Source organism: Hippocampus comes, unplaced genomic scaffold, assembly GCF_001891065.2.
Source record: "Hippocampus comes isolate QL1 unplaced genomic scaffold, H_comes_QL1_v1.1 scaffold1, whole genome shotgun sequence".
Lineage (NCBI taxonomy): Eukaryota > Metazoa > Chordata > Actinopteri > Syngnathiformes > Syngnathidae > Hippocampus > Hippocampus comes.
This window is the reverse complement of record NW_017805010.1, coordinates 2,398,472-2,415,570: the sequence shown is the minus strand read 5'-3', so window position 1 is coordinate 2,415,570 and position 17,099 is coordinate 2,398,472. Positions and strand designations below refer to the sequence as shown.

The 17,099-nt window shown below is 41.1% G+C and overlaps 4 protein-coding genes and 2 long non-coding RNA genes across 6 annotated transcripts in view; 1 reads left to right on the top strand and 5 right to left on the bottom strand.

The window, feature by feature from the left end:
• Positions 1-1,911: 1,911 nt before the first annotated feature.
• On the bottom strand, positions 1,912-5,029 carry LOC109511672 (uncharacterized). The gene is made up of 2 exons (XR_002167368.1): positions 4,852-5,029; positions 1,912-3,723 (listed from the first exon to the last, which is right to left on the bottom strand). It is a non-coding gene; the product is annotated as an uncharacterized LOC109511672 (long non-coding RNA).
• A 3,309-nt stretch (positions 5,030-8,338) lies between these two features.
• LOC109511811 (uncharacterized) lies at positions 8,339-10,460 on the top strand. The gene is made up of 2 exons (XR_002167394.1): positions 8,339-8,836; positions 9,337-10,460. It is a non-coding gene; the product is annotated as an uncharacterized LOC109511811 (long non-coding RNA).
• Positions 8,841-12,071, bottom strand: tmem201 (transmembrane protein 201). The gene is made up of 6 exons (XM_019863143.1): positions 11,873-12,071; positions 11,143-11,263; positions 10,853-11,047; positions 10,602-10,781; positions 9,575-9,912; positions 8,841-9,503 (listed from the first exon to the last, which is right to left on the bottom strand). The coding sequence occupies exons 1-6, from the start codon at positions 11,971-11,973 to the stop codon at positions 9,287-9,289; spliced, it is 1,152 nt and encodes a 383-aa protein (XP_019718702.1). The 5' UTR covers positions 11,974-12,071; the 3' UTR covers positions 8,841-9,286.
• Positions 12,072-13,306: 1,235 nt separating this feature from the next.
• Positions 13,307-14,294, bottom strand: LOC109511810 (forkhead box protein E4-like). Its single transcript, XM_019863144.1, has one exon. The coding sequence runs from the start codon at positions 14,199-14,201 to the stop codon at positions 13,554-13,556; it is 648 nt and encodes a 215-aa protein (XP_019718703.1). The 5' UTR covers positions 14,202-14,294; the 3' UTR covers positions 13,307-13,553.
• Positions 14,295-14,606: 312 nt separating this feature from the next.
• Positions 14,607-16,013, bottom strand: LOC109511692 (transmembrane protein 201-like). Its single transcript, XM_019862930.1, has 3 exons — positions 15,815-16,013; positions 14,960-15,080; positions 14,607-14,864 (listed from the first exon to the last, which is right to left on the bottom strand). The coding sequence occupies exons 1-3, from the start codon at positions 15,913-15,915 to the stop codon at positions 14,607-14,609; spliced, it is 480 nt and encodes a 159-aa protein (XP_019718489.1). The 5' UTR covers positions 15,916-16,013.
• A 381-nt stretch (positions 16,014-16,394) lies between these two features.
• LOC109511691 (forkhead box protein L2-like) overlaps positions 16,395-17,099 on the bottom strand; it is a 4,810-nt gene continuing 4,105 nt past the window's right edge. The window contains exon 3 of the mRNA XM_019862929.1: positions 16,395-16,399. Within this exon, the coding sequence (XP_019718488.1) occupies positions 16,395-16,399 (5 nt within the window). The remainder of the gene's footprint in view (positions 16,400-17,099) is intronic.

Here is a 17,099-nt window from a genome sequence, read left to right as displayed (position 1 = left end):
ATACTTGGACATCAGATAGTTGCAATGTTCTTATGTGATCGTCTGCACATCAATACTAGTGTACTGTGGGAGATAACGATTGCAATATCGATATTACGTCCCACCCCTACTAATAACATTTGTGTGCTGAGTTTGAATGAGTAGTATGGATTTCTTCCATAGAGCCAGTTGTTTTTTTGCACATGATTTGATGCCAAATAAAAATCCCAAGTTTATTTGCTCATCTCCTTAAATTCGCTCTTATATGACATGTGCACAGTGTCCTGCCCGTCTTGAGTCATTTCCATTTCAGGTTACAGTCACTGCCCAATTCCAGGAAAAGTTTGCCATCCCTCCACTATTGCCGCCTGTTTCGGACTGGGCAGCTACGCTGGATAAACAACGGCACGACTGTGGTCGAAGCTTGAGCGAAGCCCAGCTCGGGTCAGAGCTTCCCTTGTTACGGCCCACCCGGGACCTGAAGCGGTGGAATCCGCCAACATCACCGTTGCGGAGACGTGCTCGTCATGAACCGCAAAGAGAGGAGTTTTCTCTAAAAGGTGTCGTGCTGAGCTGCAGCTTTTCAAGACAAAATTGCAAGTGTGTAATATGAAGAGACGTCCAACATGAACCATGCGCCGTTTCATCTTCAGATGATTTCAGCTGGAAAGTGACCTGAGAAATTGATGAACAGGAAATAGTACGTAGTTAAGTGCAAACTTCTGGCAAGGTTGTTCTGTGAAAGAGAGAGATTTATTCATTTAAACCGTGCATTCAGGTGGATCGTAGGATTGTACTGTTCTAAAAGATGAGTAGAACTGGTCTCAATAGAGAATATGGTAAGTTTTTTTTTCAGTAGTTCAGTTCGAAAAGAGGAACATACACAAGAAAAGGCTTTTTCGAAGGCCAATTCCAAACAAATTTCTATCCTCATCATTTTGATTGTGATAATTTAATTTCTACAGACGATAAAATTTGGCTTCTCATTAACTGCATTTTGGGGAATGAGCTACATTTTCTCTTCTATTTAAAATTTACTGGTGCACTTGTATCTTGGGATACAGTAATTACTCAAGCTTGAGTGTGGGGCTTCCCACTCACGTTCAGTTCTAGCTCTTATATTCAGATGGGATCAAATTAGCTTTCTGGGTGAAGCAGGTAAGGAATTAATACTGGTACACGTTAGAAAAATAGATTTTATTCACGCTGCAAAAAAAAAAAAAAAATGGTAATAAAAACACACAGTAAAGCACACAACCATTCACTTTGCTCACATTGATCACAAATATTCATGACTTATACACAAATCATCCCAGAGCCTTCAGAAGCTTAAAAAGTCCCGGTCAGAATTTGCTTTTGACAACAAAAATTTATAAATAAATTATCATATCGTAATATGAATTGGTTGCGTGCAGTAAACAGTCACCAATACATTTTTTACATGCAAATTACAGGAACAAAAACGAACTCATGGGAAGAAACACACAGGGATACTTCTACATTTAAAGGTTCCAACAGTGTTGTATCACCATTATTCATTAACAATATTGTGGTCATTCCCGTAATATCCTTGTTCAAGAAAACACAAAAACAAAATACCGTATTTTCCGCACTATAATGCACACCGAAAAGTCTTCAATTTTCTCAAAAGCCGACAGTGTGCCTTCTAATCCGATGTGCCTTATATGTGGATCAATATTCAGATTTATTGGAAGTAACATTTTAAATGTTCTGTAAAGCGATTTGTTACAGCTGCAGTGGTTGTGAAAGTGCCATATAAATAAAGTTGTAGTGTATTGTATTCCTTTAGTGTCGCTCCATCTTGTGGATGTATAATGCAACTGCAGACAATATTGTAGCTTCTATTCTATGCGTCTTATAAAGCGGAGTGCCCGATATATGAAAACAGTTTTAAAATAGGCCAGTCATTGAAGGTGCGCCTGATAATCCGACGCGCCTTATCGTGCGGAAAATACGGTTATCACGTGCAAATACATTCACAACGGAAAACTCCAAACGTTAAGTCTTTCGTTTACTCTGGAGGCAGACAACTCCTGCCAAAATGTATAGCCTTGGCAAGCCGAAGTCACTTTCTTCCGGAAAGCCAGTCCTGCACTGCGGCTCAGGCCCAGTTCAAAACTGTGCAATAAATTTTGTCTATTTGCTGTGATGTATTTTTCGTGAACAAGGCCACGCTTCCGCGGAGGAAGTCCATTCCGCGAGAGACAATAGTTTGTTAATATCATTCGGCATTAAAATCGGTTTTAAATAACCAGAAACGAATAAGCAGCCGACGGCACTGGAAGCATTAATTTAAAACTTTTTTTTTCATGCCCGCTCTTTGCTGATTTCGCTGTCTGCTCATGTTTGCCCCGCCTCAAAATGTGTCGGATGAGACAATAAGCAGTGATTGAGTCTGGATTTCCAGGCTAGCCAAAACGAGCGTTGACTGAAAACAAAAACAGACATTTTTTTTGCACTCAACTTCAGTTGCAGCTGACAAGTGCTGACAACACTCGCCACTTTACAGGGGCAACACAGACCAATCACATACAGATAGTGTAAACCCTGTCTAAATGAAACTCCTCCCCCTCACATGAACGTAGTTTCATAGCACCAAAATGTCACAAGAGCGTATGAAAAGCAATTCACTTCTTTTATATTAGACAGGGCTGTGTCCTAAGCATAAAAACAGTGAAGTGAAATTTGTCAGTGTATAACAGATGAGAGAGTCCATAAAAATATCCCCAAATCGGTAAATCCGCGAGTAGCGAATTGCAGAAAGGCAGGGGAACACTGTGATGCAACGGGTAAATGAAATGCATAATATAACCAGATGCATCTAAAAATGTTGGTCTGGTTCTCAAATGAGCACCAGAGGTTGTCGTTTGGGGCTCCATTTTGTTCACCGCCGACCTCATTTTAATATAAATTTTTAAAAACGTTTTCAGCTTTTATTTTTTTCAACTACAGCGACATTTAACGCTTGGAAGGTTTTATAAAAAGACATTACATTGAAATTCAACACAATCGGGCGTTTTGAAAAATGAATTTTTGTTGAACTGGTTGCATTGTTCTCGAGGGCAGCTAGCAAGACGGCAATCGCCATTGGCCCTCGCAAGCATTTGATGCGGCCGCTGCTGACTCGACTTCAAATGGAGGCTGGCCTGACCTATTCTGAGTGCACTAAAGCGAGGTGACCGACTCGAACTGGAGCGCAATATTCCATTTCCTAGTCCTTAGGGGCACTGCTTTTGCACACCCCTGACAACAACCCCCAACCTCTTTTCTTTCTTTTTTTTTTTTTTAACCTGTCTCCATTCAAAACAAACCCGAGCAGCTGATGTTTGCACAAGTGCTCACCATGACATTGCACCCGGTCACACTGAAGGTGACGGTCCATAAGGGAGCAATGGTGCCAAAACGTTGCATCGCTGACACACATGAGAAGTGCCAAGCGAAGCACATTCTTGCACGTCACATCACCGCTGTCCATATTTATTTGCGGTCGAACCCTTGTACGCAAAAGCCGATTTTCATCGCATCTCCTAAAGCATGAGTCGTGGTTTGGGATAATCAAGAGCCTTTTCCAAGCAAGTTACTGAAACCTTTTGGACCATGGGAAGAGGAGTAGAAAGTTGTCCAGTGTTCCTCTCCAGTTGTCGGACATCCAGAGCGCAGCAAACAGCAGGTTGGTGCTCAGGCTGATGACTAAAAGCACCATCCAAACCCAGCGTGCCGTATCTGCGCAAGACCAAGCAAATGAATGTTTGCTGTTATAAGGGGCGGAGATTTACGACAGGTCTCAAGACGTGAAAACTCTTTAACAAGTCGGGAGCTATTTCAACTTACTCCCAGCAAATGCATTCCTCTCAATTGCCATTTTTAGCGATGGGGAAAATGAGTTGGAGTAGGGGAAAAAAAATAAAACATTCAACATTCTCAGGCCAACTGCATACAGTACATTTAAGAGGCTGCCTCTGTGATCAAGTTGGACAGTAAGTGAGGAAATTTTTCCATAAGAAACTTTTTTTTTTTTTAAATCTAGTTGAGCTATTTAGTACAATCTCCACAACTTTTGACTACTGGAAATTACTGCAGACCAACCCAGAGAACAAATTTGAGCGACTAACTCCTTCGGAAAAGAGCTTGAAAGATTTTTTTTTGAAACACGTATTCCAAAAGATGAAGTACTTGAGATGTCTGTCGAGCAGACTTCAACAGATTAACTGATCTCTACTCTTGTTGTTGGCTTCCCATTTGTATTGTTTGTGACAAGACAGAAGAGGAAAAGAATACACACTGTCCTCATTCTCATTTTGTCTATGTTACTCTGGATGGGTTGTAAGTGGGTTGACCCCCACCCACCAAAAAGTGCTTCACCACAAGGTCAATCATGTGTGAACTTTGGCTTTATTATTTATTTATTTATTTATTTTTACTGCAGTTAAGACTCAAAGTTTGTTTGCTTTTAGGTTTTAAAATGAGCGGTGTCACTTGTTTTTGTTCCATTCTAGAATGGTTTATGTCCTATTTGGTTTCGAAATCTGAACAGAACCAAAAATCCCTGAAAGGGATCCTGGTCGACCTTTAGAAGGTTCCGCTTTTAAACCAACAGTTAATTGGGGACTCACGACAGAAGTGTGCACGCAATATACAATTCAGACTGAAAACTACCATGCAATATAAAAAATAAAAATAAAATCAACTCCAAACTTTCATAAAACAGCAATAAAACGGCCATTTGATGTAAGATTTTTTTCAGACCACTGGAAGATTAGCTGGTGCCAGTGGCATTCATCTCAAGTGGATCCTTTCAAATAAATCAATACATATATAAATAAACCAAGATCTGGTCCTTGATGAGCTTACTTTGTGAGGAGCGGCTGCTCTCTGGCAACCCAGTCACCGAGCCAGCCAGTGACGTCAAAGACCCAGAAGTGCTGCTGGCTTTCTCCTTTACACTGCGGTCTTCGTGGATTGAAGTCAAATCTGGAACGTGGTGACATGAAGAAAGTCACTCGTATTTAAATGTGCTTTGTTAGTAGACCAAGTCTGCTTTTTTTTTTTTTACACAATAATAAGCGACATGGGCGGCCCGGTGCTCCAGCGGTTAGCGCGTCAACCTCACAGTGCAGAGGTACCGGGTTCAATTCTGGCTTTGGCCTCCCTGTGTGGAGTTTGCATGTTCTCCCCAGGCCTGCGTGGGTTTTCTCCGGGTACTCCGGTTTCCTCGCGCATTCCAAAAACATGCATGTCAGGCTGATTGAACACTCCAAATTGTCCCTAGGTGTAAGTGTGAGCGTGAGCGCTGGGCCTCAAAGAAAGCTATCAGGGATATTGAACATATGCTCAAACGGCATCGCGCAAAAGTTAGGGGCCAAGTGTTGGCGCTTTGTTGACGGTGCCCGTTTTGGCACCGCAGCTGTTAACCACAAAGCAGCAGCTGCATGTGCATGCGCATCAAAGCAGCGTCACACCATGAGGTCATCTAAGCCATGTGTGACCGTTGTAAGATAAGATAAGATAAGATAACCTTTATTTGCCCCACACCGGGGAAATTTGCAATTTATTCGGTGGCAGTTAAGTCTGAGCTCAAGTCAAAGACGCCAATTGAGGTTTTCAAGAAAAGAACTATTAGGTTTACTATAACTATACACCGGACATTTAAAAAAAAAAAAGGGACACGAGCTGACATAAGCTGTTTATTATATATACACACAGCAAAAAAATTCCTACAAAGTCTTAAATAACAGTAGACTGGAAAAAAAAATAAATCAGACTTCAGTGTGCAGACAGCTTCCAAACTGCTGAAAAATACAAGCCTTGACAATCGGTGACACCGCATATTCCAGCAAGATGTTTAGACTTTTTGGACTCCCATTTGAGTTTGTTTTAAGCCAACAATCACAGTGCTCCATTGTTGCCAATTTATTACTTGCTTTCGGACAATATGGGGGTGAAATAAATAAATAAATATTACAAGAGAGAGTTCTACTTTTGCAAGAATAAATATGATGATAAATATGAGAATTATTTGTGGATTGAGTTACTCTGAAAAAGAAAATAAGAACCAAGTACAGTAGTTGAGAATAATAACTGAAGTCCAGCAATTATTTTCAAAATAAAACACTATATTGCAGGCCACGAGAGACAGCAGCTGCTAGGAGGGTCTCAGGCCATCGTACTTCCCTTCATATGTGGGATTTTGACACAAATATTACTTTATTTTCAGGATGTCCAAAAGACTTCACATAATGTTCTGGCTTATTCATTCATGTTACAGTGCTATACAAAAAAAACAAAAACAAAACATGAGTAAAACACAAATATTTGCTGTATGAAGCTGTGGCTACATTTGTAAAAAGTAGTGCATTTCAAGACGCATGCTTATCCCACACAACATCACAACTAAAACCAGTGTTACCTCAGGTCATTGTTTCCCAACCTTTGAGCCAGGGCACCCATTTTACAAAAAAAAAAAAGTCTCACGGCATAAGACTAAACAAAAAAATCCTGAAATAATGATGACTCCCGTCTCACCTTCCTCCCAAATTAACCTACTCAGTATCTTATGCGGGCCTGTTTTATTTGAACATCAAGACAATATACTTCCAAAAAGCCAAGCCACATTCAGTCTGTCGTGTAAATGGCAACAAGTGGATACACGGGTTGATTGTCCTTTCTGTCATCGAATAAAAAGAGCATTTAATGGTTGTTTTTCACTGAATGTGGCTGGCACCGATAGATGACCAAAAATATCTTGCAATCCATGATGTACATTTCAGGCCACACTTTGTGGAATTGGTTCATTTCCTGCGGCACCCCGGATGATCTCTCGCCGCTAACTAGCGTGCCGCAGCACCTTGGTTGGGAATCATTGCCTCAGATTGTATGCACCGGGGAGAGTGGGACACGTGACATCAAAATCAAGCAAGTGGACAGTGACAAAGGGCTGAAAGTTAAGGCACACACCAGCCAAAGGAGCCATTGTGGTAAAAATATAAACCTGTGCCTGCAGTTAGAAATCCCACTTGCACAGCTTTTTAAAGTACTACTTGGGATGCGTGATTAGGTACACGTTGTAATATTGCTTTCGGGTTACAGTCCTATCACTTGTGTTCTCTTCTCCAATTTGCCCATAAAAAAGATTGAACAATGCTGAGGGAACACTCCGTTGCGATGCTTTGCTCATCCATGACACAATTATCCTGATGGGCCACATTTTTTTAATGTTGAGTTACTTGGCAGCAGTGGCCATTTCTGTACAGGTCCCACCCATTTCCAAAGAGTGGAGCTTGATTAAAGGAGGCATCGGAGGAAGTATGTCGTGGTCATAAGGTGGATGGCCTTTATCATGGCTGCAAAGCTGAACGTGGCAATCTAGTGCCATGTGATTGGCTGAGTAGATATTGATGCAAATTTATGATCAGTTGAGCAGGTTGGACCTTATGAAGTGCCCAGTGAGAGTTTTCATTTTTACATCGATGAACAGATGCGGAAAGAAAATAGTCCAAGTGGCTACAAAACAATGGCTGGTATGTGGAGGACAAAATGAACAGACAGTCATGGCTACATTCGGACATTGAACAGTACCAGAGGGGGGAGGGAAAAAAAGAAAAGAAAAAGAAACTGCTGTGCGCCTAGAAAGAGGGACACATCAATTCCTTTTCCAAAAGGCTTTCAAATGCTGATGCCCCAACAACACCACCATTTTATTCAACTACAGTGTAGCATAATATCAACAGCAAATTCGCAGGAGAGATAATATTAGATAAGGTACTCCAGTGAGAATTAAAAGTACTCAATTGACGTGGCATTTTTACGGAATATGTTAAAAGATGAGCTGCTGGTACAATTACAAGCTTTCCCCCTCCATCATTTCATAAATATTGAGCTAAGTGGCGCGCGTGGAGAAGGAAGTTTTGATGAACATAAATTCTGTCAACCATGCTTATTATCTCGACGAGTGATTTATGGTTTAAATATTGTTCAACTGGTGCAGGTGGTGAATTGTCGTGTTTGAACAGTGATATAAGGCGGCACCCCAAATTTTACAAAAAAGTGATATTCATAGTTCACGGCATAAGGAAAGTATGTGGCATGATTGCTTTGTAGTGAGTGTAAAAATGCTACAGGTCTTACAAGAAATGTGAGTGTAACGAAATTTTAAAAATAAATTACATTCTCAAAGCTGACAATGATTTCAAATGACATGAGGAGGGCTGTTATGGAATGGGGCAAGTGCACTATAAAATAATATTTAGTGATTATGTCTACTGCTGTATGTTCTAACTTGCTCACAAATTTGGGTGACGTCTTCGTTACCGCACCCTTTATAACAAGTTTACTAGCTATTTATTTCATTCTGGGTTTGTTCCACATGATGATGCTGATGATGTAAACACCAAGCAACACACGGCTTCAATTCGTTTGCTATTTCTAAGTACCGTATTTTTTGGACGAGTCGCACCTTTTTTGTATTTTGGCTGGTCTTTCGACTGACACTCAGCTCCAACTTGTGCAATTAATATGATACGAATTTTCAGATTCAAATCTCGCACGCACTCCATTTCAGAAGGTGGCGGTGGTAATGCGTCAACGCAATTTGCCAATCGCCAAAAGAAAGCAGAAATAGAAACGGAATGAGAAAAGGAAGAAGAAACAGAAGTAGTAGTAGTCATGGCAACCCATGTGTGACGCAAGTCGTTAGTTTGCTGCCGCTTCTCACGGAAATACATGAAGAGAGCGTCTCCCCAGCTAGCTTGCTAGAATTTTCTCTTTACAGCACCAAAAGGCAGAAAAACCAATGAGGTTTTGACCTTTGGCCACAATGCAACACAGGATCCGAGTTAAGGTAAGCCATTTTAAACTAAAAAGAAAAACTTGTTCGAAGCAAAAGTTTTGAATCCAACCAGAACTTGTTCACTGTGGTCAACAGAATTAGGTAACAGGAATTTTTTTACCTAAGTTCAAGCGCAAATGTTTTTGGTCTAGTTTTTCCCTAAAAATGTGATATAGTCCAGTGTGACATACAGATCCATTTTCTTCTTCATTATGCTTTTTTTTTGTTTGTTTTTTTTACTGTTGTGGCTCAAAGTCCGGAGCAACTTCTAGTCCAAAAATTACGGTAAGTCCTATTTGTAAAAACATTGAGTACTCTACACAAGGAGTATTTAAGGTTGACGGTGAGATTGTTTTGTGTCCCACTCAAAAGTGACCCACATTTCTGCATGATTCTGGTTTTGTGAAAGATGAAGAAAGAATGCGAAGAAGCAACAACAATCATCGTGCAAAGTACAGTACATCAGCGCTGAGATTCTGACCTTCGATATCTGCCTCTTCGTTGACTCAAAGGGTTGCGTGTGGCTACGGCGGCGGCAAAGCTGACAAGGCAACACAGCACGGTGGTGACGTGTGTGGCAGGCCAGCTGGAGGCGTCATCCTCGACGTACGCTGCCAACAGGTGCCAACAACAAACCAGGAACCACAGCACCGAAGACACTATATCAATTCTCCTCAACCTGATAATCACACCAGATGGACGGTTGACTTTTCCTCCTCAAACAGATATCCGCAGCAGAGTGAGACTAACCTGGCCGCTCCTGCTAATTGGAGACCAATGAGGCACGATGAAAGGCCGACACAAATGACCGCCATCTGATTAGCTTGTCCGAAGAGCCACAAGAGCTTGGCATCCTCTACAAGTGTAACCGGGAGGAGGTCCAGCAGACTCTGCCATGACTGTGTGACTCCATCGCTGCCATTTTTGGTGGCGGACACGTTGTGGGCGATTGATTGGGAATGATTCAGTCCTCCGTTTGAAGTCTGCCGGTCGGCCGAGAAAGTCAAAGCGAGCAGAAAAGCACAAACGAGGAACGAGAGACATCTAAGCAGGACGACAGCCAGAGAACAGGATGCAGAGAGGGAGCCCTGTAAGCAAGATAGAACTTCATGGATTAGACAGAAGTAGTCAAATTTCAAGGGCTGAAATGTAGCGATGCTAACAGTTTAAAGATGCCCCTGTTTCCTGTGAAAGGTAAAAACTTTAACTGCTTCCAACTAATACCAAGCACGATTTTATATCACCTTTTGCAGGCCACAAAACAGATTGGCAGGACAAATATGGCTCACGGGTCTCAAATTTTACACGTGTCCTAGATTTATTTACACTATAGGGTACAGATGCCATAATTACAAATGCAGTGTGATATCTTCACATTGGAATCAGGGCTCTTCCAAATGTGGATAAAATCTGACATAATGCATACCTGCCGATATGAGCGCAAGAAACGCTTCGTCAATGCGAACTTCATAGAAATAGTAAACTCGAACATAAATAAATCTGAACAACAGTGAAAGAATAAACAAAAATGATGTTGTTTCACTAATTCCGTGGCAGAAAAAAAACAACAACAGTGGTGTTATACCTCTGATCACTTGAAATGTACATGTAAATAGAGCCCCCCCCAAAAAAAAAATACACACACACACACACACACACACACACACACACACACACACACACACACACCTTAGGCACTGGGCACTTGGATGTGTAATGTAAATCTGGTTCTAGATCATACCTATTGACACATTCATTTTTCAAGGTCTGCACATACCTTTATGAAGCCCTTGAGTGACTCTTGAGTGTGTTTAAGATGTTTGCTGAGCAGCACGGACCGAAGCTGGCGGTTCTGATGTTTAATGTAATAGTCCACAGCTGCCTGACAAGGCCTGCATAGTTTGTAGTGCTCCTCCAAGTGACACTTGTAAGCGTCAATCTCCTCGTCGTAGTTCCCCTACCGAATTAAAAACAAAGGATTAGTGTCTTCAGGCTTGACAACAGCAAAGCCAGCATTTTAATACATACATCATCCTTTGGTATGAAAGAGGCCAGCAGCCTGATTTTAGTTGACTGGTTGTGGTTGCACTTCCTGCACAGGAGCATCTTGGAGTTTACCCACTGCATGGTGCCAAGAGTCACCTGAGTAGGAATACTGCCAGACACTCCATGGTTCAGATCCTCTGTGTACTGGGCCGGAATGGGCTTGTTGTAGTCCCCGTTCTGATATCAGGACAAAGAAATGTTTCGTAATACAACACGTACAAATCATTTTCAATCTTGTGCCAAGAGTGTTATTAAACATGCGGGAAACTTACATCCTGAAATCCATTGTACTGGTCACAGCTGGGGCAGTCCCAACAGTTCCTGTTGCCATATGGAACGACTGTGTCCTGATTGCAAAACCAACAGTTCACTGTAGCATTCTGGGGCTTTTTCCTGTGAATTGATCAAAGTTTGAAAAAAATGTTGACACCATTGGACAGTCAGCAGAAACCTGTGGCTATCAAAGAAGGAAAGGAGTTGTTGGAGTTAAGTTTCTGGTTTCAAATGGATTATAGGCTAGAAAGAATTAAAGGATCATAGCTCGCTGCTTTGTAAACATTTTGTTCTGTGTGGGGGTGGGGTGACAAGGAGACACACTCCTCACCATCATATGTGTGTGTGTGTGTGTGTGTGTGTGTGTGTGTGTGTGTGTGTGTGTGTGTGTGTGTGTGTGTGTGTGGGGGGGGGGGGGGGGGGGGGGGGGGATAAACCCTTTTCCGTCCAAATAATTGGCAATGGAAACTTTTCCACGGTGTACACTTGATCACTCTCACGGTGCACTAATGTGCGACAGCACGCTGGTTGATAATCACTGATTTAATACATCTCCACACGATCATGGTGACAGGACGCAATCTCATAGAAATCTACAAAGTAATATAGACAGCAGTCAAAGAGTCATTATTAAGCTACATGAACATAACTTAATAAATGTTCCAAATAATAGTTTTGCTATTTGCATGTTAGAACGAGTGGGGGTTCAAAGTCGGGCCATGTTGTTACCTGTTAGCAAGCTTGTAGATGAGCACGCCGCCGGCCACGAACGCTGTGGCGCTGTACAGCACTTGAGGATAGAGCTGCAGAAGGTCCTTGAACGTCTCCATTGCACGAACAGAAAAAACGCTTGGAAAAAGAAATTGTAGACGTATCTGTGTTTAAGTGTTTTTAATGTGTATGAAAGCTTCTCTTTTGTCAGGGCTCATGTGCCGGAAACGGAAATACGTCATCGCCAGGCCGCTTTCCAATAGGATCCGATATTCCAACTACGTTCATAAATTGGCGTAAAACGTGTTTGTTCCACGTGGATAAAATGAAGTTAGTTCATAACAAATAACCAACTAATTCAAATATGTCAAGATTTGTTCAGTTAGATGAGAAGTAGTCATTTTGTAAGATTCATCAAGAGCGTGTAACTCATCTTTTCTATGGTTGTCTCATTCGTATACAGTACGTGCAGGTTCTGGGGAAAATGTAGAGAAATCATTTTCTCAAAACACTAGCCATACTATAAATATTGATGGTAAAAATATTATCACTTGGGTTGATTACAAAGTTGCAGAAATTTGCAATGTTGTTGGTCTTGTTATTCTGTTAGGGAAATTTCATATTCACAAAGCCAATGTCCATGCGTTAAGGTATTTTTTGATGAAGCGTGATTGTTGTATTTGAGTCTCCATTTCGTCATGAAAAGTTAAAAAATTTTTGACATACACATCGTTTTTTATTTCAAATCTATAAATAACTTGTTTAAAAATGTTCATTTACTTAAATGTTGTTACTGAGTCATCTTTCTTTATAATGATGTAATTGAACTGAATGTCTGATTGATTGTATATGCTGTACTGTATTTCTTTTGTCTGTTTTCATTCGTTGTTATTTTGACAAAGTATGTGTGACTGAATTGTCAGAATGAATAAATGGTATGACGAATCAAAAAAAGAGATTCGAGATACTTGATTATTTCAATCATGAAACACACAATTTCAAATATTTGCTGCAATAATTCTATTTTAAAATAATTGTATTATAATTAAGAATCGAATCAATCAAGCTATATTACGGAGCCCCTAAGGTAACATGGAAGAAGAAGAAAAAAATTGCATTGCTCACAAAGTTCTTCGTATAAAGAAATTATATTTGAAGGAGGACTATTTTGCTTATGGACTCAGTAAAAGTAATGTTACGTATTTGCGTCTTCCTTGTCTCGGTGTTTAAATTAAACTCAATCTGTTATTAGGCTGTATATAGACCTTTTTTTGGGGGGGGGGGTGGTATTACTTTGCAATTATCTTTCGTACATTCAGTCCGAAAAATAATATTAATACTAATACCCCACAAAACCGTCTAATAGGGCTAAACGTTGAACAGAGAAAGAAATTAATGTAAAGTGTGTAACAGGTTTCAACGATGGTCTGCGTGATTCAAAAAAGGTAAACCTTAACTTTCCAAAAACATGTTTATTCAACAAACATGATGAATTTGACATCAAGTAAACCTGTTAAGTGTGCTTAAACCGCTGTGCAGAAGCCAACGAACATAAATAAACATCAGAACATGAACAAAGTTGGCTATAAAACATTTCGAAAATCCAAGTACAAAAATACAAAAATAACATTTGGCAAGTTATAATGATTTTCCCGAACGAAGGGGTCAGCATTTAACGATCATTTACTGCTCAAATTGCTCAACGTTGCCCCATGCCGGGCAAATACTGGTAGACGTACTGCCCCATCTCGGTGTCCAAGGTGGAGTTCACGGTGCCATTCTGGTACTCGTCCTGCGGCAGCAACTGCTGCTGGTAGACGGGGAAGGGCACAGAGTGGAAGCATGGTGGCATTAAATAGGGGCTCACCGGAGGGGAGTCGCTGAAGCCGGTGTGGTGCTGAAGCAGCGGACCCGTGTGGTAGAAACTCGGTTGGGGGGAGGTGGGCTGGCTCACGGTCCACAAGGAGCTGCTGTAGGTAGTCGGGTAGTTCGGGTAGGACGAACTCGACAGGTTACTCAGAGGTCTCCTCACACTGTGACGACGACGCCGCAACTTGCCCTCCTCGAATATGTCCTCGAAGGCGCGATCCAGCATCCAGTAGTTGCCCCTCCTGCTCCCGCAGCCCTCCCTTGGCACCTTGACGAAGCAGTCGTTCAGGGACAAATTATGTCGGACGCTGTTTTTCCAGCCTTTTTCGTTGCTCTGATAAAAGGGGAACTTGGAGGTGATGTAGTCGTAGATGCCGCTGAGAGTTTCCCTCTTGGCGGAGCTGTTATCAATGGCCATGGCGATGAGAGCAGCGTACGAATAGGGCGGCCTCTTCTCGCGGCGATTTTCCTCCTCCATGCCAGTACCTTTGGTCTCGGGCCGGGTCGAAGTGAAGCTGATGTCCGGTGTCGATTTGCTCGCCGTGGCGTAACGCGTCCTCGAAGCCCACAAGGGAATACACACACACACACACACACACACACACACCTTAGGCACTGGGCACTTGGATGTGTAATGTAAATCTGGTTCTAGATCATACCTATTGACACATTCATTTTTCAAGGTCTGCACATACCTTTATGAAGCCCTTGAGTGACTCTTGAGTGTGTTTAAGATGTTTGCTGAGCAGCACGGACCGAAGCTGGCGGTTCTGATGTTTAATGTAATAGTCCACAGCTGCCTGACAAGGCCTGCATAGTTTGTAGTGCTCCTCCAAGTGACACTTGTAAGCGTCAATCTCCTCGTCGTAGTTCCCCTACCGAATTAAAAACAAAGGATTAGTGTCTTCAGGCTTGACAACAGCAAAGCCAGCATTTTAATACATACATCATCCTTTGGTATGAAAGAGGCCAGCAGCCTGATTTTAGTTGACTGGTTGTGGTTGCACTTCCTGCACAGGAGCATCTTGGAGTTTACCCACTGCATGGTGCCAAGAGTCACCTGAGTAGGAATACTGCCAGACACTCCATGGTTCAGATCCTCTGTGTACTGGGCCGGAATGGGCTTGTTGTAGTCCCCGTTCTGATATCAGGACAAAGAAATGTTTCGTAATACAACACGTACAAATCATTTTCAATCTTGTGCCAAGAGTGTTATTAAACATGCGGGAAACTTACATCCTGAAATCCATTGTACTGGTCACAGCTGGGGCAGTCCCAACAGTTCCTGTTGCCATATGGAACGACTGTGTCCTGATTGCAAAACCAACAGTTCACTGTAGCATTCTGGGGCTTTTTCCTGTGAATTGATCAAAGTTTGAAAAAAATGTTGACACCATTGGACAGTCAGCAGAAACCTGTGGCTATCAAAGAAGGAAAGGAGTTGTTGGAGTTAAGTTTCTGGTTTCAAATGGATTATAGGCTAGAAAGAATTAAAGGATCATAGCTCGCTGCTTTGTAAACATTTTGTTCTGTGTGGGGGTGGGGTGACAAGGAGACACACTCCTCACCATCATCTCATCTCATCATTCAATGCAGTGTTTGCCAATTTGACTGAGCCAAGCCACATATTTTACATTGGATAAAAAAAAAAAATCACAGCACACTACTTCGCAAAAAATTGAACAAAGAAAGTGGATACATAGTTAAAAATGTAACTTCTGTCATCTAGTCGGAGAGCCTTTGATTGATCTGCCTGTTACTATATGTGATTGGCATAGATCGATTGACAAAACATTTGGGGGGGTCCGTCCAAATAATTGGCAATGGAAACTTTTCCACGGTGTACACTTGATCACTCTCACGGTGCACTAATGTGCGACAGCACGCTGGTTGATAATCACTGATTTAATACATCTCCACACGATCATGGTGACAGGACGCAATCTCATAGAAATCTACAAAGTAATATAGACAGCAGTCAAAGAGTCATTATTAAGCTACATGAACATAACTTAATAAATGTTCCAAATAATAGTTTTGCTATTTGCATGTTAGAACGAGTGGGGGTTCAAAGTCGGGCCATGTTGTTACCTGTTAGCAAGCTTGTAGATGAGCACGCCGCCGGCCACGAACGCTGTGGCGCTGTACAGCACTTGAGGATAGAGCTGCAGAAGGTCCTTGAACGTCTCCATTGCACGAACAGAAAAAACGCTTGGAAAAAGAAATTGTAGACGTATCTGTGTTTAAGTGTTTTTAATGTGTATGAAAGCTTCTCTTTTGTCAGGGCTCATGTGCCGGAAACGGAAATACGTCATCGCCAGGCCGCTTTCCAATAGGATCCGATATTCCAACTACGTTCATAAATTGGCGTAAAACGTGTTTGTTCCACGTGGATAAAATGAAGTTAGTTCATAACAAATAACCAACTAATTCAAATATGTCAAGATTTGTTCAGTTAGATGAGAAGTAGTCATTTTGTAAGATTCATCAAGAGCGTGTAACTCATCTTTTCTATGGTTGTCTCATTCGTATACAGTACGTGCAGGTTCTGGGGAAAATGTAGAGAAATCATTTTCTCAAAACACTAGCCATACTATAAATATTGATGGTAAAAATATTATCACTTGGGTTGATTACAAAGTTGCAGAAATTTGCAATGTTGTTGGTCTTGTTATTCTGTTAGGGAAATTTCATATTCACAAAGCCAATGTCCATGCGTTAAGGTATTTTTTGATGAAGCGTGATTGTTGTATTTGAGTCTCCATTTCGTCATGAAAAGTTAAAAAATTTTTGACATACACATCGTTTTTTATTTCAAATCTATAAATAACTTGTTTAAAAATGTTCATTTACTTAAATGTTGTTACTGAGTCATCTTTCTTTATAATGATGTAATTGAACTGAATGTCTGATTGATTGTATATGCTGTACTGTATTTCTTTTGTCTGTTTTCATTCGTTGTTATTTTGACAAAGTATGTGTGACTGAATTGTCAGAATGAATAAATGGTATGACGAATCAAAAAAAGAGATTCGAGATACTTGATTATTTCAATCATGAAACACACAATTTCAAATATTTGCTGCAATAATTCTATTTTAAAATAATTGTATTATAATTAAGAATCGAATCAATCAAGCTATATTACGGAGCCCCTAAGGTAACATGGAAGAAGAAGAAAAAAATTGCATTGCTCACAAAGTTCTTCGTATAAAGAAATTATATTTGAAGGAGGACTATTTTGCTTATGGACTCAGTAAAAGTAATGTTACGTATTTGCGTCTTCCTTGTCTCGGTGTTTAAATTAAACTCAATCTGTTATTAGGCTGTATATAGACCTTTTTTTGGGGGGGGGGGGGGGGGTTTCTTTTTCAAT

Excerpts from the sequence above, each read along its gene's own strand:
- LOC109511810 (XM_019863144.1), bottom strand. The coding sequence starts at position 14,201 with ATGGAGGAGGAAAATCGCCGCGAGAAGAGGCCGCCCTATTCGTACGCT.
- tmem201 (XM_019863143.1), bottom strand. The coding sequence starts at position 11,973 with ATGGAGACGTTCAAGGACCTTCTGCAGCTCTATCCTCAAGTGCTGTAC. Across the intron at positions 11,048-11,142 it reads AGTACAATGGATTTCAGGAT|AACGGGGACTACAACAAGCC; the intron begins GTAAGTTTCCCG and ends TCCTGATATCAG. Across the intron at positions 9,504-9,574 it reads CAATTAGCAGGAGCGGCCAG|GTTGAGGAGAATTGATATAG; the intron begins GTTAGTCTCACT and ends TGTGATTATCAG.
- LOC109511692 (XM_019862930.1), bottom strand. The coding sequence starts at position 15,915 with ATGGAGACGTTCAAGGACCTTCTGCAGCTCTATCCTCAAGTGCTGTAC. Across the intron at positions 15,081-15,814 it reads ATCTACAAGCTTGCTAACAG|GAAAAAGCCCCAGAATGCTA; the intron begins GTAACAACATGG and ends ATCAATTCACAG. Across the intron at positions 14,865-14,959 it reads AGTACAATGGATTTCAGGAT|AACGGGGACTACAACAAGCC; the intron begins GTAAGTTTCCCG and ends TCCTGATATCAG.